At 42.1% G+C, this 25,872-nt stretch overlaps 1 protein-coding gene across 6 annotated transcripts in view; it reads left to right on the top strand.

Annotated features, from left to right (window-relative positions):
- Window positions 1-6,059: 6,059 nt before the first annotated feature.
- The window catches only part of TCOF1 (treacle ribosome biogenesis factor 1), a 106,173-nt gene continuing 86,360 nt past the window's right edge, over window positions 6,060-25,872 (top strand). For 4 of the 6 annotated variants that reach the window (XM_063447888.1, XM_063447886.1, XM_063447889.1 and 1 more), the window contains exons 1-4: window positions 6,060-6,250; window positions 12,922-12,974; window positions 20,882-21,006; window positions 22,126-22,205. In XM_063447888.1, coding sequence (XP_063303958.1) covers window positions 6,152-6,250; window positions 12,922-12,974; window positions 20,882-21,006; window positions 22,126-22,205 — 357 coding nt within the window. In that variant the 5' untranslated portion in view covers window positions 6,060-6,151. Of the gene's footprint in view, window positions 6,251-12,921; window positions 12,975-20,881; window positions 21,016-22,125; window positions 22,206-25,872 lie in introns of those variants that run through there. The other 2 variants (XM_063447887.1, XM_063447890.1) reach the window with 2 other exon arrangements.

Genomic DNA, 25,872 nt, shown 5'->3' with positions numbered 1-25,872 from the left:
CCAGTGTATCTTTGCATTCCAATGGGAAAATGCTGTAACGGGCTCGAAACGCCAGATGACTTGGACAAGATTGCCCCAAGGGTTTAAAAATTCACCTACCCTATTTGGATCAGCATTAAGTCAGGACTTACTAGACTTCAAGTCCATCCCAGGAGAATGTGTATTACTACAATACGTAGATGATTTGTTGATAGCGGCAGTTACAAAAGAGATATGCCAGCAAGCAACATATGATTTACTGCACATTCTTTGGAAGGCAGGATACAAGGTGTCCAGGAAGAAAGCTCAGTTGTGTCAGCCAACTGTCAAGTATCTGGGATTCCATATCTCTGAAGGTCAAAGGATAATGGGGCCTGAGAGAAAAGAAGCTGTATGCCAAATACGAACACCCAAGAATAGAAGACAAGTGCGAGAGCTCTTAAGGGCAGCAGGCTTCTGCAGGATATGGATTCACAGTTATGCGATATTGGCGAAACCCCTTTATGCAGCTATAAAAGGCACAGAACACGATCCCTTCCTGTGGACCATCGAACAGCAGAAGGCATTTGAGGATGTTAAGAAGGCATTGATGAGTGCCCCAGCATTAGGTCTACCTGATCATACACGTCCATTCTACTTATATGTACACGAGCAAAGAAGGATGGCTGTGGGAGTACTGACACAGTACTTGGGATCATGGCAACGACCTGTTGCATATATGTCTAAACAACTGGATGCAGTAGCCAGTGGTCTTCCACCTTGTCTAAGAGCCGTAGCTGCCGCCGCCCTGCTGGTAGCCGAAGCTGACAAGCTCACTCTGGGTCAGGAACTCTACGTGCGAGTCCCGCACGCAGTACAGACGTTGCTAGACTATAAAGGCAATCATTGGTTTAGCAATAGCCGTATGACTAAGTATCAAGCCATGTTATGTGAGAGCCCGAGAGTGCATCTTGAAACTGTCAATACCTTGAACCCAGACAGCCTTTTGCCACAACCTACTGAGAGTCAACATGATTGCCTGGAGGTGATGGATGAAGTGTTCTCAAGCAGACCGGACCTTCGTGATTTTCCCATCCAGAACCCCGATGTCCAGTACTATACGGACGGCAGTAGTTACGTGAAAGAAGGGATTCGCTACGCTGGATACGCAGTGACAACCATAGACAAGGTGATAGAAGCTCGGCCATTGTCAAAAGGAACATCGGCACAGAGGGCAGAATTAATCGCACTCACACGAGCGTTACAATTGGCTGAAGGATTGAGGGTAAGCATCTATACGGACTCAAAGTATGCGTTTTTAACCACTCATGCCCATGGAGCCGTGTATAAAGAAAGAGGACTGCTGAACTCAGAGGTTAAAGAAATCAAGTACGCAGCTGAGATATTACAACTATTGGAAGCCGTATGGGAGCCGAAGGAAGTTGGTATCATACATTGTCGAGCGCATCTGAAAGGTGATGGTGATGTGGTGAAAGGAAATCGGATGGCAGATAATGCAGCCAAGCGTGCCGCTGAATCAGGACAACAGGAATATGTGGAGTGTATAGCTGCTCTCATACCGACCCCTCTGTCTCAGTGGACTCCATTATACAGCTCAAGAAGAAGAGTGGTTAAAGACTGAAGCTGGAAAATATTTGGAGAATAATTGGTATCAGTTAGAAGATGGAAGGATAGTTATTCCAGCATCGCTAGCTGTAGAAATTGTCCAGAACTATCACAATGGGACACATTCCAGGAGAGATAGTATGGAAGAATCTCTTAGGAAGCATTTTTACATACCAAGATTGTCCAACTTGACTCAAGCCATTGTACGAAGATGTGTGTTATGTGCCAAAAACAACGCAAGGCAAGGTCCAGTGAAACCACCGGGAGTCCAGTACATGGCAGGGCTCCCTATGTCCGATCTCCAAATAGACTACACGGTAATGCCTAAATCCGGCGGACATCGTTACCTACTAGTAGCTGTGTGCACCTACTCAGGATGGGTAGAAGCATGTCCCACTCGTACAGAGAAAGCAGGAGAAGTTGTGCGATTTCTGTTGCGGGAAATAATACCCCGATATGGACTACCATGTTCTATAGGATCAGATAATGGTCCAGCCTTTGTTCACCAGTGCCTACAACAACTGACTCATATGCTTGGTATTAAGTGAAACTTCATACGGCATATAGGCCTCAGAGTTCTGGGAAAGTGGAAAGGATGAACAGAACTATTAAGAGCCAATTGGCAAAAATGTGTCAAGAAACCCAACTCAAGTGGAATGTTCTTTTGCCAATAGCTCTGTTGCGCATTCGTAGTTCACCTACCAGAAGGATGGGTCTCTCACCTTTTGAAATTCTGTATGGGCGTCCACCTCCCGTACTTAGTAACTTAAGGGGGGATTTGAGTCAGTTGGGAGAAGGAATTACCCGGCAGCAGGTTGTAGAGTTGGGTAAGACTATGGAGGAGGTACAGAAATGGGTACAAGATAGGTTACCTGTGAATATTTATACACCTGTCCATTCTTATCATCCAGGAGACCAAGTTTGGATAAAGGAGTGGAACAGTGTACCGTTGGGGCCAAAGTGGAGGGGTCCTTATGTTGTTCTTTTGTCTACCCCAACAGCTATAAAGGTGGCTGAAGTGATTCCGTGGATTCATCACTCCAGGGTTAAACCAGCAGCAGCAGATTCTTGGCAGGCTACACCAGATCCTGAGAATCCCTGCAAGATCCGGTTGAAGAGAGTGACCCAGTTGGATTGAAAGTGATTTTTGAGAAGAGTTCTGTTACAAGGGAACATCAACAAAAATCTACAAGTAGGTGTTTTGACGGCCACAATAAAGCCTGACCACCTGCCTACGTTTCATAGCCAGAGTGTCTTGAAGGGATCTCTGTGAAGGAAAGTGAGGATCAGAAGGACTCCATTCCCTGCAGCCCTCACATCCTGGAAGCTGAGGTGCCATCACATGGTCGAAGAGTTAGGAAGAAGATGTCCGGAGTGATGTGTTTGATAATGTATTTATGTGTGTTTTTAATTATTCAGGAAGGTAGAGGTACCGACACACCAGGCTGTGAGGTTTGCATTAAGACTACGAAAACCGGCAATCGCATTTCCCAGACCCTTATTTGGCATTCCCAGTATGAGTGTAAAGGACATGTATCTAAGTTGGCATAGATTATAGTGTATGCCATTTAGGAGCAGGAGAACCTAAGTGTTTTAGCCCTGAGTATCAACCCCGTACAATTTGGTTGACTATTCGGAATGGAGACTCACAGGGGACCCTGATAAATAAGACCATACTAGAAACCGTACATTCTCCAGGTGTTTTGCTATTTGATGCATGTAAGGCGATGTCAGGTGGTAGAAAACCGTGAGATGTATGTGGCGATCTTAAATGGGAAAGAACGTATGGGTCTAATGATAAGTATATTTGCCCCAGTAGTAAGTATAAATATATAGATTCAAAATGCCCAAATAAAGAATACAATTATTGTCCGTATTGGTCCTGTGTGGCGTGGGCAACCTGGGGACAGACAGTAGATAAGGATATGATTGTCACTAAGTTGCCTACCAAGCCATATTGTAAGTCTAGGGAGTGTAACCCAGTCCATATACTTATCAATGACCCAGAACTATTCATAGATAGGTTTGGGAACTTATTTGGGTTCCAGATGTATGGAACAGGTTTGGATCCTGGGACAATATTATTTATAGGAATAGAGACCGATACTGTGGCAACCCAGACTCATCAGGTCTTTCATTCCTTCTATGAGGAGATGAGTGTGGAAAATAAGATCCCCCATAATGCGAAAAACTTATTTATAGATCTAGCCGAAAGCATTGCTGGTAGTCTTAATGTAACCAACTGCTATGTGTGTGGAGGTACTAATATGGGAGACCAATGGCCATGGGAAGCAAAGGAGGTAATGTATTCCGGTTCTGAGACAGTTGAACAGTTAATATCTTCTCAAACTGATTATCAAGTGAGTGTTAGAGGTAAATCTGAGTGGCGATTAAAGACCTCCATTATAGGTTATGTTTGCATATCAAGGAAAGGAATAATGTTTAATACATCTGTAGGAGAATTGACTTGTCTAGGACAAAAAGCTTATAATGATGATACAAAAGATACAACTTGGTGGTCAGCTTCAAATGTCTCAGAACCACCTAATCCGTTTGCAATTTATACCAGTTTAACCCCTTAAGGACACATGACATGTGTGACATGTCATGATTCCCTTTTATTCCAGAAGTTTGGTCCTTAAGGGGTTAAAGGATGTGTGGTTTGACCTATCTGCTACATCTAGTTGGAAAGCCCCAGCAAATTTGTACTGGATCTGTGGTAAGAAGGCCTATTCGGAGTTACCACAGGACTGGGAAGGGGCATGTGTATTAGGTATGCTCAAACCATCCTTCTTCTTGTTGCCAATTGAATTAGGAGAGACTTTGGGAGTTAAAGTGTATGATGTAAATCATAGAAAGAAAAGGGGACCCCTAGAGATAGGTACCTGGGAAGATAATGAGTGGCCTCCCCAGCATATTATAGAATAATATGGGCCACCTACGTGGGCAGAGGATGGTACTTATGGATACAGAACCCCAATATACATGCTTAACCGTATCATAAGATTACAGGCAGTGGTTGAGATAATTACCAATGAAACATCACAAGCGCTTAATCTCCTAGCAAAGCATAACACTAGGATGAGGACAGCCGTCTACCAGAATAGATTAGCCTTGGATTACCTATTGGCAGTAGAGGGAGGTGTATGTGGGAAGTTTAATCTAAGCAATTGTTGTCTTCAAATAGATGATGAAGGGCAAGCAATAGCTGAGCTTACTAGCCATATGGTTAAACTAGCACATGTGCCTACTCAAGTATGGAAAGGGTATAATCCGAGTAGTTGGTTTGGTAATTGGTACGAGCAGTTTGGAGGACTCAAGCACTGGTAGGTGTAGTCATGCTAATCTTGATGCTGTGCCTCCTCCTGCCGTGTCTGATTCCTTTGGTAGTTAGGTCTGTGCAGAGCATTATAGAGAATATAGCAGAGAGAAAGGCCGCTGCACAGATAATGGCTGTTTGCAGGTACGAGGCTTTAAATCAAAGAGAACACGTACAGGAAGAGGAATGCTGAGGGGTTTGTATCTCTAGAGAGTCGCAAAGTCTAGTCTGGTTTATGGCAACTTGAGGTGTAAGCAAACCCTGATTAAGTGATGCATCTGGGATTATGAAATATCAGAAGCATCAAAGGGGGGAATGTGGTGGAATCTCGGTAAAAATAAATTTAGTAGGCCGAGATTGCCACGTGGTATGTGCACGTGCATATGCTGATGTATCGGTCGGTTGGTTGCACGTGGCAACGATACAATCAGTAGTGTAAGGAGCATGTGCAGGAATACAGGATATACGAGTATTCCCCTTCTCCATTGTGCTGGGCAAGCCAAGTGGTCAAACAGGAAAGTTAGTCTTTATTCTGTGGATTGGGTTAGAGTACATGAAGGTGGAACTGATTATAGGAGGAGCTATATGTCTATATAAGGGACCTACACTGTACGATCAGGACTCAGATTTGAGCTGTTTTTGGTGACATTAGTCCCTCTGAGTCCCGGTCGGTGAATCGAATAAAGATCTCTTCCTTCCTGAAGAAACCTGTGTCCATCTCTCTGTGCTTGGCTTCCGTCAGTTTCTCCGGTATCAATAAACAACACTTTTAAAAGTATTGATTTAAAAAAATAAAATAGGGGTCCTACTCCTATCCTTTATTTGGGGTTATGAGTTTGATGTGTTGTTCTCTGCCAGCAGTATCTTGGAGTCTACGTCAATAATGTGACATTGACATTAGAATTAATACCAGATTAGTAGAATATGGTTAGTACCACGTTAATGGGGCTGCACTGCTGATTAATAACACAAATTCACTTATCTAAATCTTCTGAAATAACATTACTACTATTAATATAACATTGAAAATACCCCAAATTACTTTCTTATTCTATTACAAGATTTGTCAATATTGTTTATCTGAATAAAGATAAAAAAAAAAAATTGACGGAAGTAGGTAGTGCGTGCTACTTTGCCTCATGCCTCCCGGAAGTAGAGGTGCAGGAAGCACGTGGTTGAATGGGATAGAGGTGTCCATGTGACGTAGTGTCGGACCGGTGGTTATAGCTGGTAGATTTCTGTTTTAACATGAAGTCCGAAGTCTCGTTGCTGGCGCTGATTCACCAGCATCTCCTGCAGTCTGGGTTCAGCAAGGCAGCCAGGGAGCTGCAGGCACAGAGTGGGGAGGTAAAATACACTGTATGGAAAACATGCATGACTACACCTCTCTATAGCTTCTCATGTGCGATAAAGGAGTGGAAGGTTCTGCAGACCAGTCGCACACAGTAGATGCTGTTACTTTCACTGTATTCCCAATTTACGTAGAAAAGCAGTATGCATATTGAATGGCAATGGCCCATTAATTTGTAGACCGGTCACCTCCCACCATCCCCCCCCCCCCCCCTTTTTTTTTTTAACCTTGCATTCATTGTGTTTTACTAAGTCGTTGTAAAATGCTTGTTCATGCATTCCCATTGGTGGTGGTGAGTGTCCAGGTGAACTTACAGAGCTCATTTCTTTATTATGCGTTCCCCTTTAAGGGGAAATATATTTTAATATTTATAGGAACAGCCTTTAAAGTGCAATTATCACGACATTTGATTTTTTTTTTTTTGCAAATAAATATGTATATATAAAGCCAGTAGATGATTAAGCCTGCCACAACTTCAATGTATCCCATTCTTGGCAGGTGCTACTCTAGTGACCTGATGCTGGCTCTTATAAGATTAATCAACATACTTGGAAAATGCTTCCCCCTGGGACTTTCTGCAGGCATTAGATTGTTAGAGTAGGACCTGCCAAGAATGGGTACCACTATAGTGCCTTGAGGGTGCCCCCACCCTCAGGGACCCCCTCCCGCCGGGCTGGATGGTGAGGAAGGGGTTAAAACTTACCTTTATTCTAGCGCTGGGCGGGGAGCTCTCCTCTCCGCCTCCGATCCTCCCTTTCGGCTGAATGCGCATGCGCGGCAAGAGCTGCGCGCGCATTCAGCCGGTCTCGTAGGAAAGCATTTACAATGCTTTCCTATGGACGCTTGTGTGCTCTCACTGTGATTTTCACAGTGAAAATCACGCAAGCGCCTCTAGCGGCTGTCAGTGAGACAGCCACTAGAGGATTTGGAGGCTGGATTAACCCATTTATAAACATAGCAGTTTCTCTGAAACTGCTATGTTTATAATAAAAAGGGTTAATCCTAGAGGGACCTGGCACTCAGACCACTTCATTAAGCTGAAGTGGTCTGGGTGCCTAGAGTGGTCCTTTAATGAAGTGGTCTGGGTGCCAGGTACCTCTAGGATTAACCCTTTCTGCTGTAAACATTGCAGTTTCAGAGAAACTGCTATGTTTACAAATGGGTTAATCCAGCCTCTAGTGGCTGTCTCATTGACAGCCGCTAGAGGCGCTTCTCACTGTGATTTTCAGAGTGAGAAGGCGCTGCCGTCCATAGGAAAGCATTGAGAATGCTTTCCTATGAGACTGGCTGAATGCGCGGCTCATGCCGTACATGCGGATTCAGCCGATGATGGCAAAAGGAGATTCCCCAGCGCTGGAAAAAGGTAAGATTTTAACCCCTTCCTCACCCTAGACCCCAGCAGGAGGGGGGCACCCTCAGGGCACTATAGTGCCAGGAAAACAAGCATGTTTTCCTGGCACTATAGTAGTCCTTTAACAATGTGGAAGGCTTATGCAATGTATGATCATATACTGTAACTAAAACCCCATTATTTTTGCCTAGATGATGTTTTTAAATAAAATTACATTCTGAGACTTGAAATTGCTGTTTAGTGAATGAGTGTTAGATTTTCTGTGTGTGTGTATATGTATGTCATGTTAAAAAGAGAGCAGGGTGTGCTCTCTTTTTAACATGACATACATATGTACACACACAGAAAATCTTTGAATCCTATTGTTTTCCATATCAGAACATAACAATCATTAGTTCCTTAGCAGGTTTTAAAATTGGGTAAATACAACCTCTGATGAACAACAACACATGACATATTACACAGTGTCATGATTTATTTAGCAAAACTAAGATGAACAAGAGCCAAGAAGGAGAAGCCATGTGTGATATACGAAGTACACCTTGTGATTCAGGAGCTTGTAGAACCACCTGTAGCAGCAATAACTTAAAGTAATAGTTTTCTGTATGACTTTATCAGTCTCTCATATCGTTGTGGGTGAATTTTGTTCCACTCTTTTTTTACAAGATTGCTTCAGTTCATTGAGGTTTGCTGGTATTTGTTTATGCACAGCTCTCTTAAGGTCCTGTCGCCATTTCAATTGGCTTTAAGTCTGGAATTTGTCTGGGCCATTAAAACTCCTTGATTCTTTTTTTTTTTTTTGCCATTTTGTTGTAGATTTGCAGCTTAATGTAGTGGTTCTGGTGTCTCTATCCTGCCCCTACATGCTTTTCAGTCGTTCAGATGACCACCATAGGTGATATTCCTTGTCCAGTGCTGCACAGTATGCAGCATCTACATTCAATGTCTCCACACTCTGCATGGAGGCACTAAATGTTCCCCATAGAGACACTGGCACAGGCAGACACACTTGCTTGCACAGACCCTAGACTCTTACTTTCAGGTAGACACACACTTGTGCACACACAAAGGCATACGTGATCGCATAAACATTAACACACATTTTCTTATTAACTCACTGTTTTTTTTTGTTTTTTTTTTATTTAAGTCCACACAGCCTCCCATGTTTTGGGAGAGCTCGAGTGGATACCGTCCTTTGTATCCAGTCGGGCTGCTGTAATCTTCAAGTCAAGTGGGGCTGCTGTAATCTTCAAACCATTCTAGCTCTTCCCCCTCGTGTGCTGTTCAGTGATTCTGTGGTCAGTGTGCAATCATATTCAGTCACCCGGCATCACTGCAAGACGCACAAGGGAGCAGAGCAAGAGTTTTTTTTGGGGGGGGGGGTTTCTCTCCCCCGAGCCGCCGACCTGCCTCCATGCTTTCTCAGAGACGGCCGCCCACCTGCGTGCTGCATACTGAAGTGCTTTCTTTTGGGGTGTGGTCCTCTGATTCCAATGAAGGTAGTAAGAGTTTTTTCACACATGGCTACTCCATTTCAACTTTATTTTTGCTAAACTATGACACTGTAATATGTCATGTTTTTCATCTGAGGATGTATTTACCTTTTTTTAATACCTGGTAAGGAACAGATGATTTTTATTATTTCCTGATATGTAAAAGCATAGAATTCAATCGGGTGTACTTTCTTTTTCTCATAACTGTAGATACTCCAACACCTTGCTAAATGTCACGCAAGCAGCACAGGAGAATTTCTTTTGCTTCTGTTTGCTCCATGGAGCTAATGTCCACCTTCCTATCCCCTTTCTTTGCATTGGAAATCTGCCGTTGTGAGCGTGCTCACAGCTCCATCAGAGAGACCTCTCTGATCAATTCCCTGGCACAAACTTTTGTTAGCTGTTTTTTCACGTGCCCTCAAAAATAACATGCAGAAAAAATACATTCATGTTTTCTTTTGGGGTAAGTCTTTAAAATAGTAAAAAGTAAAAAACAAAACAATGGAATCTTCTTCTTTTAATCCTTCTTACTTTATGTGGCATGAGTACAAAACCTAGGACAGACCTTTTCATCTGGAGAGAGTCTGAATATTGCGCACAAGCACGACCATCTGCTCAGCAGATTCATGTACATAGCCTGGTTCACAAAGATGTAAACAGGGGATGTATTTACATTGTAGCAGATGAATTATGACTGCTTTAAGTTTGTTACGCAGTCCCACTCATCGTGATGAGTTAAACTTTATCTGCGGCTAATCCACTACAGAACGCTCATTGGCTGACACTCTGAGCCAATAAGCCAGCCCTGCTGTGCATGGCCCAACTCGGGAGAGCCTGTGATCAGGAAAGCTGCCAGTCACCACATAGAAATATAGAATGTGACGTCAGATAAGTCATTCGACCCATCTTGGCTGACCGATTTTCTAAATACTTTAATTAGTCTCTTAAACCTAGAATAGACTTATGCCTATCCCATGCATGCTTAAACTTTCTCACTGTGTTAACCTCTACCACTTCATCTGGAAGGCTGCTCCGTGCATCCACTACCCTCTCAGTAATATAATAATTCCTGATCTTTTTAAACCTTTGCCCCTCTAATTTAAGACTGTCCTCTTCTTGTTGTCATATTAGTCTTTTAAATATACTTTCCTCCCTAACTTTATATTTATGTTTCTATCATATATGCCCTTTCTAGTCTTTCTTCCAAGTTGTATATGTTAAGATCCTTCAACCTTTCCTGGTAAGTTTTATCCTGTAATCCATGAACCAGTTTTGTAGCTCTTTCCAAAGTATCAATATCCTTCTGGACAAACGGTCTCCAGTACTGAGGTCTCACCAGTGTTCTGTGCAATGGCATGAGCGCTTCCCTCTTTCTACTGTTAATACCTCTCCCTATACAACCAAGCATTCTGCTAGCATTTACTGCTGCTCTATTACATTGTCTGCTTACCTTTAAGTCAACTGAAATAATTACCCCTAAATACTTTTCCTCAGATGTTGAGGTTAGGACTCTATCAAATATTCTGTACTCTGCCCTTTGGTTTTTACATCCAAGATGCATTATCTTGCACTAATCAACATTAAATGTCAGTTGCCACAGCTCTAGTCACTGTGAATGTGTGTCACGGGACGCCTGGCACTATAACGATAACAATTAAACATGTATTTCCATGTAATTTAGTGTTTGTATACATCTTTATTGTGGTATTTACCACTCCGATATGTGTGTGTGTGTGGAAAATACCTAAATGTTACTATAACTATGACACAAATTAGTGATCAAATCTCTGTGCCATATTGATTCATTCAGCACAGTTGAAACTGTTATGTACAAAAATCTTAAAGGGATGCTATATTGTAAGGCAGGGGTTCCCAACCCAGTCCTCAAGTACCCCCTACCGGTCCAGTATTTAGGGATTTCCCTGTTTTCTTTTCTCTCTCTCTAAAAACACCTTAGACACAACTTGGTAATCCCTAAATCTTGGACTGTTAGGGGGTACTTGAGGACTGGGATGGGAACCGCTGTTGTAAGGAATACAAATAATTTAGCGTCCCTCCGTCTGTGGTCCTATTGTGTGCCTTTACATTAGCACTATAAGCACCACAGCAACTTTAGTTTTATGGAGTAGTATTGGTGTATAGATTATGCCTTTGCAGTCTAACTGCTGAATTAGTGTATGCGGTCATAGTCACACCTAATCTACAGTCACCCTTTTCCTGTAACAAGCTATAAAATTTAAACTTCCTTTATTACACAGTCTGTTTAATTTAGAATTTCTTATGTAATGGTCGGTTAATAGCCTGTTAGAGACTGCAGGAGTCTCTGGTGTGTGATTAGAAGTTTATCTCTCTTCTCTCCTGCTTTGTTAATTGAACTTTAAAGTTCCTCGGAAAACATAAAGGGACACTATAGTCATCAGATCAACTACAGCTTTATGTAGTTGTTCTCGTGAGTATAATAGCTCCCTTCAGGCATTTGCCCCTAGGGACACCTCCGAGGGGCTTCCTGGCTCAGGGCTGCACAGTAAGCAGCCCTGCCTTCAGCGTCCCCACGCTCTGCATGGAGATGCTGAATTTTCCTCATAGAGATGCATTGATTCAATGCATCTCTGAGGAGGTGCTGATTGGCCAAAACAGTGTTGACCCCGCCCTCACTGCTGATTTTAGCCTATCCAATGCTTTCCCTAATTTTGATGGTCACCAAGTGCGCAGGTCCTGCGCCAGCAGACCCGTAGAGAGTTGAAAAAGGAGAGTATTAACCCATTCTGAGGGGGCTAAGCCACCTAAATGGGTTCACTATAGGGACAGGAATACATGTTTGTGTTCCTGACCCTATAGTGATCCTTTAAAGAAAATGAAACACTTTTTTTTACATGCAAGCTGTGTGAGTCACAGCCAAGGGAGATTTGGCTAATGCTGCTTAAACAGAAACAAAAGGGATTTAACTACTAAGTGGCAGAGAATTGAGCATGGAGACTGCAGGGGCATGATCTGTACACCAAAACGGCTTAATTACGCAAAAGTGTTTTTGGGGAGTAGAGTATTCCTTTAAATGGACACTATAATCGCCAAAACAACCACCGCTTAACTTAGTGGTTCTGGTGTCTATAGCCTGTCCGTGGAGGCTGAAGACACTGAATGGCAGCGATGCACACTGTGCAGCGCAGCCCCAGGAAGCACCTCTAGTAGCCATCTGAGGAATGGCCAGTGGAGGTATCCCTAGGCTGTAATGTAAACAATGTATTTTCAGACTTTTTGTTTACTGCAAAAAGCCTTAAGGGAATGATTATTGTATTTGTTCTGGGGAGTATAATCTGTAGTTGTTCTGGTGACTATAGTGTCACTTTAATGTAAACAATGCCTTTTCCTAGATACATCTTTGTATTCCTAACACTAAGGTTTTCCCTTAATGAAAAACACTGACTCCTTTCTCTATCCGTATTAAAACATGCTGTTTTACAAATACTGCAGTCTTCAACATTTTGCCTAAAACATGCCTCAAGTAGCTGTCAGCAAGTAAGCCACTAAAGGCATTTACTCCTTCATGTTCAGTGTGATCATGCACACCATGATAGTGCCAAACACATCCACTGCTTCTCTATATAAGCATTGGATTGACAGCATGGCAATTGCCACACATGCTCTATGATCCCTCAGTACTATACCATGAAGTGGATTGGATAGAAAGTATAACTTGGCCTTGTATAATTACACTTTGGCACACTTAACACAAGAAATTGCTATTGAGTTGTCCTGTAAAATGAACAAGCTATTCTATATTACCTAAAAATATATATATTTTTTCCCTCCATTTTCTTATCAGAAATTACTTTCATCAAGAGTCTCCCTTCAGGATATCTACCATGACTGGGCCAGGTAAGTGGTTGAGAAGAACTGTACATTTTGTGTATTTATTTAAAAAAATGTAATATCCATTTCTGAATTTCCTCTGACAAGCCCACCCTGGCGTTATGTCAAACTACCGTAAATTAGATTGTGTTTAGATTGGACTGAATGGAACTCTCAAAACATAGGGAACAATTGTTTCAAAGATCTTGCAAAGGGCAAATTCTAGTATACAATAGGGAGGGATAGGGTACTACTGTTATCATTTGCTTTCCCAGTGTTTTTTGTTTTATTGTCATTCCTGACAGAAGTACTCTCTGTACGTTTGTTTTATTCTTTTCAGTAGCTTTTAGCAGTGCAATATCTACTTGGAATATCTGGTTTTATAAACCAGACAACCGCTTTGTTTTTATTGTATTCTGTTTAAAGAAACATCTATTCATAACACTATAGTGCCCTAGTCCCTTGTTAGATTCAGTGCCTCCTTTTGCCATGTGAACAAATATTGGTGGTAACTAAAAAGGGTTTTAATAGACCCCCAGGGTCAAAACTCGCTTTGTACTGCCGTTTGCTCCTTTTTCTGCAATGTCATCCAACAGTCTTCACTTATTGTCTTCTTGTTCAATCCAGTGCGCCACATAAAGGAGCATTGAGGATGATATACTTGTTTGCCTGGCTGTTCAATCAAATGCTTCTCATAGGGAAATATTGCATTCAGGCAATACAATATTTTAAGTTAAAGAGCTAAAGGGACAGGGCCACTGTACCCAGACCACTGATTTGAGATGAAGTGTTCTTCGTGTCTTTAGTGGTCATTCAAAATCTAATACAATGTTTTGGGGGGGAAATTGTGATGTTTCAATTTAAAGTTGGTCTCTCATCAGAAATTTTAGAATATATAGTCTGCCCAATGATGCAGAATGTCCTTATATCATACATTATTTTTCCTTGCAGATGTGATATACCGTATATACTCGAGTATAAGCCGACCCGAATATAAGCCGAGGCCCCTAATTTTACCCCAAAAAACTGGGAAACTTATTGACTCAAGTATTAGACTAGGGTGGGAAATACTGGTAAATTTCTAAATAAAATTAGATCCTAAAAAAATTATATTAATTGAATATTTACAGTGTGTGTATGAGTGCAGTGTGTGTTGGTGGGGGGGGGGGCATTTTGATTATTTATTTTATTAATTATTATTTTAATTTTTTTCTTATATTATTTGTTTTTATTATTATTATTATTTTTAATATTTTATTATGTATTTATTTTTTCCATCCCCCCTCCCTGCTTGATACATGGCAGGGAGGGGGGCTCTCACTCCCTGGGGGTCCAGTGGCATTGGTAGTTCAGTGGGGGGAGGAGGGTGGCTGGCTGAGAGTTTACTTACCTCTCCTGCAGCTCCCTCCTCCTCCGCGCCAGTCCGTGCAGCTCCTCTGTCAGCTCACAGTGTAAGTCTCGCGAGAGCCGCACTATGACCCCGCGGCTCTCGCGAGACTTACACTGGGAGCTGGCCGAGGTGCTGAACGGACCGGCGCGGAGGAGAAGGGAGCTGACAGGAGCTGCAGGAGAGGTAAGTAAACGCTCTGCAGCCCCCTGTCTGTATTATGGCAATGTAAATTGCCATAATACAGACACTGACTCGAGTATAAGCCGAGTTGGGGTTTTTCAGCACAAAAAATGTGCTGAAAAACTCGGCTTATACTCGAGTATATACTTTTATTTGGCTGCTGGCATCCTATTCTATCATCATGCACAAAAATCCAAGGTGGAGTTAACCCTGAAAGTAAATTTTGGCAGTTTATTAAAAACTGCAATGATTATCACTGCAGGATTAAGGGTCCTGGGACACTGCACGCAGACCACTTAAAGGGACACTGCAGGCACCCAGACTACTTCAGCTCATTCAGCTCCCATGTCACTTAAACATACAGTAGTAATTATAGCAGTTTCTGAGAAACTGCAATAATTACCTTGCAGGGTTAAATCCTCCTAGTGGCTGTCTACAAGACAGCCACTAGAGGGACTTGGTTCGTGACATTGCCTCAAACCTGCTTATACAAAGATTTCTTAAGTCCATAAGGCTGAAGAGGACTCCCAAGTTAGTACCTTTCACTACCTGGGATCTGTCTCTGGTGCTTCAAGCCCTTTGTGAACCACCGTTAGAACCATTACTGGAGGTTCCTATCAAGCTGCTTACCTTCAAGACGGCTTTCCTGGTGGCTATCACCTCTGCTAGAAGAGTAGGTGAGATCCGAGCTCTCTCTTCCTCTCCGGAGTTCACCATTTTTCATCAAGACAAAGTGGTCCTGCACACCAAGCCTTCTTTTTTGCCTAAGGTTATCTCAAGTGCTGCTATTAACCAACCTATTATCCTGCTGGCTTTTTGTCAATCTCCTACATCAGATCTGGAAAGAAAGTGGCATCTCCTGGATGTTAGAAAATCCCTGAAGATCTACCTTCAGAAGACTCAGGGGTTTAGATCCTCAGATCATCTATTTGTATACTTTCAAGGCACTAACAGGGGTTGTGCTGTCTCCGGACCCTCTTTGGCCAGATGGCTGACAAATACCATCAGGTTGGCTTATCAATCCAAAGGGATTCCCCTTAGATTCCCGTTAAAGGCTCATTCCACTAGGGCTATGGCGACCTCCTGGGCTGAAAAAGCAGCCGCCTCACCTGAAGACATCTGCAAAGCTGCTACTTGGTCTTCCTTACATACCTTTATCAAGCATTATAGGCTTGACGTATTCTCATCATCTGAAGCTGCTTTTGGGTGTAAGGTTCTGCATGCTGTGGCCTGCTGAGTCCCCACCCTTTGTTTTGTGCAGGGATCTTGCTATATCCCACTTGTAAGTACTGCCACTATACGAAGGGAAAAACAGTAATTTTACTTACCGTAAATTCCTTTTTTCTTAGTATAGTGGCAGTACTGGCATTCCCTCCTCTTTCATATAGATTAAATTACTTTGCATTATTCATTCTCCGTTTGGTTCTTTTGTATTACTGGTATAAGACTCTGGCCTGCAGAATATATGGAGGCAGCAGGCGGAGCACAGCAATTAAATTCTAAGAAGGGGGAGCTTCTTGTCCAGAACCCAGTGGCGTACACATGACCCATGGGGCCCCGGTGCGCAAATTGATCCGTGGGCCAACCCCCCGCGCTTACTCTGGCGGCGGGCACCTGGTCGCAGGGGTTGCAGGGCCTCGAACCCTGCGACCGCGGTATGTACGCCAGTGCATGCAGATGCGCACACACACTTAAAGGACCACTACAGACACCCAGATCACATCAGCTCAATGAAGTGGTCTGGGTGTCAGGTCCCTCTAGTTTTAACCCTGCAGCTGAAAACCTAGCAGTTTCAGAGAAACTGCTATGTTTCACTGAGGGTTAATCCAGCCTCTAGTGGCTGTCTCACTGACAGCCGCTAGAGGCGCTTCCGCGATTCTAAGACACTGAACGTCCATAGAAAAGCATTGAGTAATGCTTTCCTATGGGCGGTTTGAATGTGTGCGCGGCTCTTGCCGCGCATGCGCATTCGGAGCTGAGAGGCGGAGGGATCCCCTGCGCCAAGGGAGTCCGGCGCTGGAGAAAGGTAAGTGCTGAAGACACACACACTCTCACGAACAGACGCATACACACTAGCTAACAGACACACACATTTACTGACAGAGACACACTCAGCGACATACATACATACACAACGGAAAAAGGAAAGGTGATTGCGCAAGTTTACATCCAAAATTTTGTAGATAGTCTTTAGGTTCTGTGGATACAGAAAACCAACATAGGGTAATACGTTTTGACACTCAATAATGTAAGTGAGAGACTTAGAAAAACTCACAATTTTTAGAGCATTTCTGAGTTTGCTCTAAACTATGAAGGCAGGATACATCAATCAGATGTGCAGGTATCTGTACTTGGTCCCCTCAGGAGGTGTTTTCAATCCTCTGCAGAGTAAATCAGGAACCAGGTAACCAGATAAAATTAAAGTAAAATACTTTTATTAAAAATAAAAAGATAATAAAATATTAAGTAGCACAACGCGTTTCGACCCAATGCAATGGGTCTTCCTCAGGTGCATGTATAGTTACAACTGCATCAGTGGGTATTTATATATAGCAAACAATTTAGCAAACAATTACAGGTGTGTGGCAATAATCCCTCCTTATTTCCCTTATATGGAGTGTTTCCGGCTTGTTTCTGCCTCCTCCAATATGTCCGCTGTTCTCTTTCATTGCTGTGTATTCATCTTGACCTTCTCAACATGGCCGTGCGTACCGGCTAATTCCGATACGTCATTTCCGGTTTTTCGTCATCGCTGAAGAACGTCACTTCCGGTTTCGTCATTACATACATACACACTCACTTACAAAACATACACTCTCACTGACAAACACACACTCACTAACAGACACACACAGTAACACACTCACTGACACTCACTAGCAGACACACACTCAACAGACACACATACTCTAACACACACACAGTAACACACTCACTAGCAGACACAAACACTCTAACACACACACACACACTCACACGTTTTTTTTATTTATTATTATTTAATCCCCCCAGCCTCCTTACCTTTTGGAGTGCTGAGGGGATTCCCTGGGGTCCAGTGGTGCTGCTGGGCTCCTGGGGGGCCGGTCACCCGGTGGGCAGTCAGTCAGGCTGGCGGGCGCACGAGGGAGCACTCTCCCCTGAGTGCTTCATCTTCAGCTCCCTCGCGCGCCGCGTACTGATACCGGCGCCGGAAGATGACGTCATCTTCCGGCTCCGGTATCAGTGCGGTGCGCGAGGGAGCTGAAAAGGAAGCACTTAGGGGAGAGTGCTCCCTCGCGCGCCCGCAGGACCGGCCGTGGGGTGACAGCAGGGCCAGCCTCGGGGGGCCCGGAGGTGGCCGGCTCTAGGGCCCCCCAGGAGAAGAGGCTGGCCCAGTGGCTACATACCGGGTCGCAGGGGCGGCCGGGCCCGGTCGCAGCCGCGACCCTGGTATGTACGCCACTGCCAGAACCATAAGGAACATCCCACTTGTAAGTACTGCCACTATACTAAGAAAAAAGGAATTTATGGTAAGTAAAATTACTGTTTTTTGCTTAAAAATTGTCAGACCTTCTATTGTTAATTACTGCTAAATTTACATCAGCATGGGAAGATGAAAACTTGTATATTTTCAAATAAGCTTTCTGAAGAAGAAAAGTTCAAGAGAATTTTTAACCAAATGTTAAGACTTACTTTTCAAAAAATTGTCACTATTCGTACTATGTATTTGTATAAAAGAGCTACTGAATTATTAGTCTTTAGGGAACATACCTAGGAACGCTGAATATGTCTTCTCCCATGTTTATAAAAGGGTGATTATTACTGAGCAAAATGGGGTGTGATCAATCCAAAGACTATAAGGGTACCTTGTCAGCGAATGTCAGCTCTGAGTGAGCATAGGTAATGCCATTTTAATTCTCTACTTCTCACTTATATACCATTACTTTATTATGGTAATTAAAGAGACACTTCATATAAAAATGCAGAATTTTTGCACCACAATGTAAGGTGACATGCACCTTTTCTGTAACATATATAGTGATCTTTATACTATGCCAGTTAAAATTTCTTGTAAATGTATAAATGTTGTATTTTGTGTGGGTTGTTGGTTCTTGCTGAAATTTGCAGTCTCTCATTCTGATGTCCACGATGTTATGCTTCTGAAAAAATAGCCAAATCAAACTCAGAGACCATGAGATTGGTACAGCATGGCGTCTTGCATCGCATGTGAACTAGCCTCCCAATGCTTTCCTATGGGAAAACATTGGATTGGCTGAGATCATTGATCTTTGTAATCTCAGTCGAGAAGGCGGAGCCTTCCCGTGGAGATTAGTGAGGGTTGACAGGTAAGTAAAACTCAAAGCAGCAGGGTTGACATTAATACACTTAAATAAAATCTTCAGTGTTAAGAATACTTGTCCTAACGCTATAGTATTCCTTTAAATTTGAAATTCACTGTAAATTTCTGACAATACTCTAGTGCAGGGGTAGGCAACCTTTTAGCAGCACTGTGCCGATATAGGATTGTGATGTCCCGTAGCGTGCCAATCCAATTTTTTTTTTTTTTTTTTTTTATTGAGGTGTGTATGTTACCGTATTCTGCTTGTGTTATTTATACTGTAATTGCTTTGTATCATTGTATTTGTGCGTACATGAGCTATTAGATTGAATATGTTCATTAGTAGTTTATGGTATCGTGTATGATACATATAAATGTGGGCTGCTTGTGGAATTGTGGGTGGATGGATATGTCACATTGTGTCTGGTAGTGTGTGTGGGCTGTTTGGGGTGCTGCATGTGGGGTTTTGTGCATGTACGTGGATTGTTAGCGGGTTATGTTTGTGTGGATTGTGTGTATGTTTGTGTGTGGGCTGTTCATATTATTTGTATGAGTGGAGGGTTATTCTGCATTTCCATGTATATCTAGCAGTGTTGGTGGCTTCCCTGGGTTCCAGTGGGGACCAGGCTGGCCAGGTACAGGTCAAGGACAGGAGCTGCAACAGCAGCTGCAGGTTGCTCTACTACAGTGTGGATTCCCATTCACAAGTGCTGGGAGGAAGTGATCTGAGATCACTTCCTCTATGTGCTGCAATCCATAAATTGAGGATTGTCCTTCACCACCTATTCGTATTAGCAGATATCTGAAGTTTCACTGGGACTTCTGATAGGCCAGAGCCTGTTTGGCTCTAGCAGCCTTGAGTGCCGTGCAAAGACACCTTGAGTGCTGCAGGTTGTCTACCCCTACTCTAGTGCATTGCCCTGTATTTACATTTTGACTCTACTATGTAAGGCAATGTTTAATGAAGCAATGAAGCACGTTTAACTATTTAAATGTTTAAACCTCTAGTAGGTTTAGCTGGTTTGGTAATGGCGTATTGGGCACAAAGCTAGTACATATGTATTACTCATATAATTCTTGTCTGAAACATAGAAACATACAATGTGACGGCAGATAAGAACCATTCGGCCCATATAGTCTGCTCAAATTTCTAACTACTCTCATTTGCGCCTGGCCTTATCCAATATCTCGGATAGCCTTATGCCTATCCCACCGCTGTGTTAACCTCTATCACTTCAGCTGGAAGGCTATTCCATGCATCCACTACCTTCTCAGTAAAGTAATACTTCCTGATATTATTTTTAAATCGCCCTGTGTTGTGGTAGTTTTTCTTCTGTTAAGTATAGTCTCCTCCTTTACTGTGCTGATTCCCTTTATGTATTTAAATGTTTCTATTTTATCCCCCCTGTCTTGTATTTTCTCCTCTGCCGTATTGCTTGTTTAAAAGTAACATTTTAAAATGTAATCATCTATTTATTTATTTTTTTTAACCAAAATGTTAGCAGACCATTGAGCCCTAAGATGACCCTGCTACAATTTGAACTGGCAGACCTAAGATCTGTACAGCTACCACAGTTAGAGCATTAACTAACGTGGCTTACTACTGTAAGGGCAGAATTACAAATTCTGCATATATGTAGACGTGTGAAGACCTGAAACAGGATTACCAGTGCAGGGTCACTTGTCATAACGCATGGTTTCATTGGAAGTGATGTTGGCGGGGCCACTGATTAAACATGTCAGTGAAGCACATCTCTAGTGAAGCACAGAATATAGGATTAGTTGATGCTGGCAAGCATTTATAAGCATTCCACCGCTCGAGGGGCAAATATCTGTCTGGATGAGAACATCAGGCCAGACGGAGCAGAAGAGAAGTCAGGACTATAGCCAGAGAGCAGACAGAAGAAGAGAAAACAAAATGTGCAGCACATGAGAAACCAATCTAGTATTGAATTATCATATGCAAGTAGCCATATAATAAGAAACAAACAAGTAGAAACAGGAAACCTAAATGTTCCCATGAACAAAATGTACTTTTCTCAACAGCCGTCCAGAAAATGCCAAGAAAAGGAAAGCTATCAAAGCAAATGAAGTTCCGAGCAAGAAACTAAGAGTTTCTGACCCCAAAAGCAGCTCAGAGCCATCTGAAGAAGAAGACAATACAGTTCGTGGTGAGTCTAGTTTTGTTATTGTTATTTAGTAACAGCACTTTACAATGAATTTACTAACAAATTGACCAAATAAATTGCAACAACGGTACTTGTGTAGAAACCAGAAACAAAAGGTGAGAAGGGCCCTGCTCAAATGAGCAGAGCTGGTCAAAAGTGAGATCTTCTAATGCTGTAGAAGTACTACAACTGCCAAGATGCTTTGCCAGGTTTTAGAATGACACGGCATCATGGAAGTTGCATTTTTACAACATCTGGGGATCTACCTTTTGTCCATCCTTTTTAAATTTATTTATTTAAAGATTCATCTATCTCACTTATAGAGTACACTTTTGTAAATGCAAACAGAATAGCACACACACAGACTCAAAACTATATATTTTGTGTCATTAATATATTTATGCATGCTGTTATATTTATTTTTTCCTTAATACTTTTCTGAAGCATTGCTCACTGTGGGTGACCAATGGTAGGCTGAAAGTGTCAGATGACACGCTCGTCCTGTCACTGCTGCTCACACAGATGCTTCCACATTTGTAAGGACTCGTAGGAGAAGAAATCAGACTCTCAGCTCTAGGACACCACTTACATGTTAAACTGTTTGAGAAGGGTTTAATACTTAAAAGTAAGAAAGAATCAGTGTACTCTGGGAACCATTCTCATTCTAACGAGCATTATATGCACTATAGGGCATATCAAATTGTGAACACCCTGATGTAAAGGATCACTCTACATATCATCACATAATTTTATAAAGGCTACAGCTCTAAGACAGTTCGTGAGTAGCAGTCATGGCATAACTGTTTGTTTTTTTCATTTTATAGAACAGTTCCATTGATAAAAAATGTATACACCATGAATCTGAGGCAAACGTCTTCCTGCTTAGGAAGGCAGATGTTTCCCTATATAATCTGTAAAATATAGAATACATTCTGTATAATACATAAAAAAGGGTGAGTTTTTTACATCTTTCTAGTTTCCCTTTAAGAGATTGTCATGTTTGACACTATATCTGTTTCAGAATTTTTCCACTTTAAAGATCTAGATTTAAACTGCTGCAATATGCTTCAAGACATTTGTGTTCAACTGAAAACTTTTTTTTTCTTTTTTTTCTCTACTTAGGAAGTCAGAAAAAAATGAAAATACCTCCAAACGTCACACAAGCAAAAGATAAAAAGAGTGCAGTGAAACTGACTGCCAAGGTAAAGAAGTGGTTTTCTCTTTCACGTGTTTGCTCCAACAGTTGATGCTTCTAATTTTAATAAAGTATTTTATGGGATGACCTTAATGGTCATGAGAACTCCTGGACTAATAAATGGGGTTTTTGTAACCTCAAACCTGTTAAAGGATATTGTCTCCGTAGCCATAAGTGATCTTCTGTTCTTTTGCTTTATTCTCTCCATCTTCTGGACATTGGCGGTAGATGGCAATTGCAGGAAGTACATTTTTTGTCTGGAGTATCCATCTTGATTTACGGGATTTATTATTTTTAACCCCTTACCTCCCAATTTTCAAACATTGAGTGAAGGTGTGAACCTGACACTCTTCTGGTTATTACACCATTCACTTCCAAAATCATGCATACAGGTTTGCATTTTCTTTGCAAATCAAAATGTAACCAATAAAGCATTATTCACCTTCAGTTTTACTTCAGCAAAGATTATCATCCTACAGAGAAATGACTGAGCTCTCCCATTTCACTTTTAGCATTACATTAGCAGTCCAGAGATTGATAGACTGCTGTAGCACTTTTTGAAAATCTTTAGTTTAGAAATATATAGTTTAAAGGGATACTCCAGGCACCCAGACCACTTCTGCCCATTGGAGTGGTCTGGGTGCCAACTCCCACCACCCTTTTCATAAACTGCAATATTTACATTGCAGGTTTCAGTCCTCCTCTAGTGGCTGTCTAGTAGACAGCCACTAGAGGGTCTTCAGTGTTTATAAAACACGAGAAGTTTTAAAATGACGCTGGACGTCCTCACGCTATGTTAGGACCTCCAGCGTCGCCGAAATCCCCATAGGAAAGCATTGAATAATGCTTTCCTATGGGGTGGTTGAATTCGCGTGCGTGGCTATGCCGCGCATTAGGGCTCCCCTGCCGGGAGGAGCATGAGCAGAGCCTGACCCAGCGCCGAGGGACATCGGCGCTGGACTCCGGTAAGTGACTAAAGGGGTTTTAACCTCTTCAGCAACTTGGGATGGGGGCACTAGAGGGTCCTGCAGTGCCCGGAAAACCGATATGTTTTCCTGGAACTGGAGATTCCCTTTAAACCCTTAAGGACGCAGGACGAAAAATTTCCGTCCAATACAAAATTAACCCCAGATTGCCGCAATCATGGGGTTAATGTTCCTGTAGTGTGCCCTGTGTCTGAGGCACACTACAACAAGCAGTTTCCCTTTCACAGCCCATGTGATCGCTCTGACCGGGAGTTAGGGATCACACTGCTGCAGTGAAACCCGATCTGCCTCCCTGCACCTCCGTGTGAGCTGTGACGTGCAGGGAAACAAATCGCTGCTGATCTATCTCTCGCTGTGAAAAAAAGATTTAGTAATAAAATCCCCCCCCCCCACCTCTTTCAAATACAATTTTTCCCCCTCCCTGCCCTTTGATCACTGTCTGCAGTGATCAAAATACAGATCACAGTATTTCACGGTCATCTGATTTTTTTTTTAAACCCTGAGGCTTAACTTTTATTTATTTTTTAACTCTCAGGAGTTACATTTATTTAGTTACTAAAATATTTGTAAAATATTTATTTACTTTATTTATTTAGCTAGGGTGGGTAGAAGTTAGTGGCGAAATTGAGGGATTTACTGTTAGGCTAGATAGGGGAACAGTAAAAAATGTTTTAAAAAAGTTATAAAAACTTTTAAAATGTTTTAAAATAGTAAAAAAGTTGTTAAAAGCTAAAAAGAGATTTTTTTAAAAGTTCAAAAAACTTTTAAAAAGTTTAAAAAGGGAAAAAAATTTGTATTATTTCTACACTTGGTACAGGCTAGCGAAAAAATGATCCCACACTAAGGTTTAAAATATGCCTTTTGAAATACCCTGGGGTGTCTTCTTTATTAAATGGTATCAGAGGTAACTGAGCATACTTAAGGGGTATTTTATGAAAATGGCACTTCTCAAATGTACGAAATACCCAGCAAAAATGCAACATGTATGTTTTAGGGTTTTTTACCACAAAAGTTGAAATAAATTGTCACAAAACTGGTGGAAAGTTAAGGTATAAATGTATGCCTAATAAGATACTCTGGAGTTTCTGCTTTCTAAAATGGAAGGCCGTTGTGGGGTTATTGTTACAGTTGAATTGCTATAATGCCACAAAATCCAGACATATGACCATCTATGAAAATTCCAACTATAGAAACTGAAATAGCATGGTCTCCTATATGGCATTGTAGCTTCACAGAATAGTGGCAAAGGCATACAATGGGGGTATCGTTGTTCTCAGCAGATGTAGCTGAACACAATATGGGTTTCTGTACAGGAATAGCACACACTAGTTTTACGAAATACACATTACAAAAACCTTGTTATATGTGTATATACCAAAATAGAGAAAAAACACAATTTCACTCCAATATTTTGGCTGTGAAATGGATACATAAAAAGTGACAAAATAACCTTTGATGTCTACTTTATATAAATATATACTTTTGTGTGGCAATTTTGTTTTCTGTGATAGGTATTAAACTTCCAAGACAAACATACCAACTTCTAAAATTGTTTCACATTGAAATTTTAATTAAGTCTTTGTAGTTTGTGACCTGTAACTTTCAAAATAAACTGAAATCCTACACATATTACCGTATTTATTCGAGTATAACGCGCACCCCTAATTTTCGATTAAAAATCGGTATAAAATTTTGTACCGATTTTTAATCTAAAATTAGGGGTGCTCGTTATACTCGAATAAATATTAGCCCAGCAGAAGAGGGAGGGGGTGCTCCGATAATACCTCCCAGGACCGCCGGGCAGCAAGCGTTTACTCACCTCCTCCAGCTCCCGAGTGTAAATCTTGCGAGACCCGCGGCCTTCAGAGCTGGCCGCGGGTCTCGCGAGATTTACACTGGGGAGCTGGAGGAGCTGCAGGGAGGTGAGTAAACGCTTGCTGCCCGCCACCCCAGGACCGCCGGGCTTGTAATGAGCCCGGCGGTCCTGGGAGGTATTATCGGAGCACCCACTCCCTCCCTCTTCTGCTGGGCTAATATTTATTCGAGTATAACGCGCACCCCTAATTTTAGATTAAAAATCGGTACAAAATTTTGCGCGTTATACTCGACTAAATACGGTATGTACTCTATAAATTAAGACACATACATGAATTGATTTTTAATTACTTTTCCTGAGCTGGACATATTATGCACACGTTATTACTGCCAAAACCTGGAAAAATGCTTTTTTTTTTCTGGAGGGTTTTTCACTCATTATTTAGCTTTTTTTTTTTTTTTTAAATAAATGAGAATTTATATATGTATATGTCACATCAAATAAAAGCCCTTTTTGTCGTCTAAAAAAAGGAATACAATATGTGTTGGTACAATAAATCAAAGAGATGCAAATTGCAGTAAAACACAGCAAAGAATGCAAAAAATGCTTGTGTCCTTAAGGGTAAAACAAGCTTCTGAAGCTGTGTCCTTAACCCCTTCAGGACCGTCACCGGAAACATCCCCTTGAGGAACGGGGACGGCTCTGAACTGTCATAACGGTATTATGTACCTACCTGATCGTCGCCGTTGCTCCCGGTCCGGGGGGACTGCCGGTCAGCCCAGACAGTCCCACCTCGGCGAATAAGGACCCCACGGCCACGTGATCGCTCTAACAGAGCGGTCACATTGCTGCAATAGGTGCCTGTGTATCTG

Source organism: Pelobates fuscus, chromosome 3, assembly GCF_036172605.1.
Source record: "Pelobates fuscus isolate aPelFus1 chromosome 3, aPelFus1.pri, whole genome shotgun sequence".
NCBI classification, from domain to species: domain Eukaryota; kingdom Metazoa; phylum Chordata; class Amphibia; order Anura; family Pelobatidae; genus Pelobates; species Pelobates fuscus.
The sequence above is the reverse complement of the archived record's forward strand: the minus strand, read 5'-3'. Positions and strand labels throughout refer to the sequence as shown.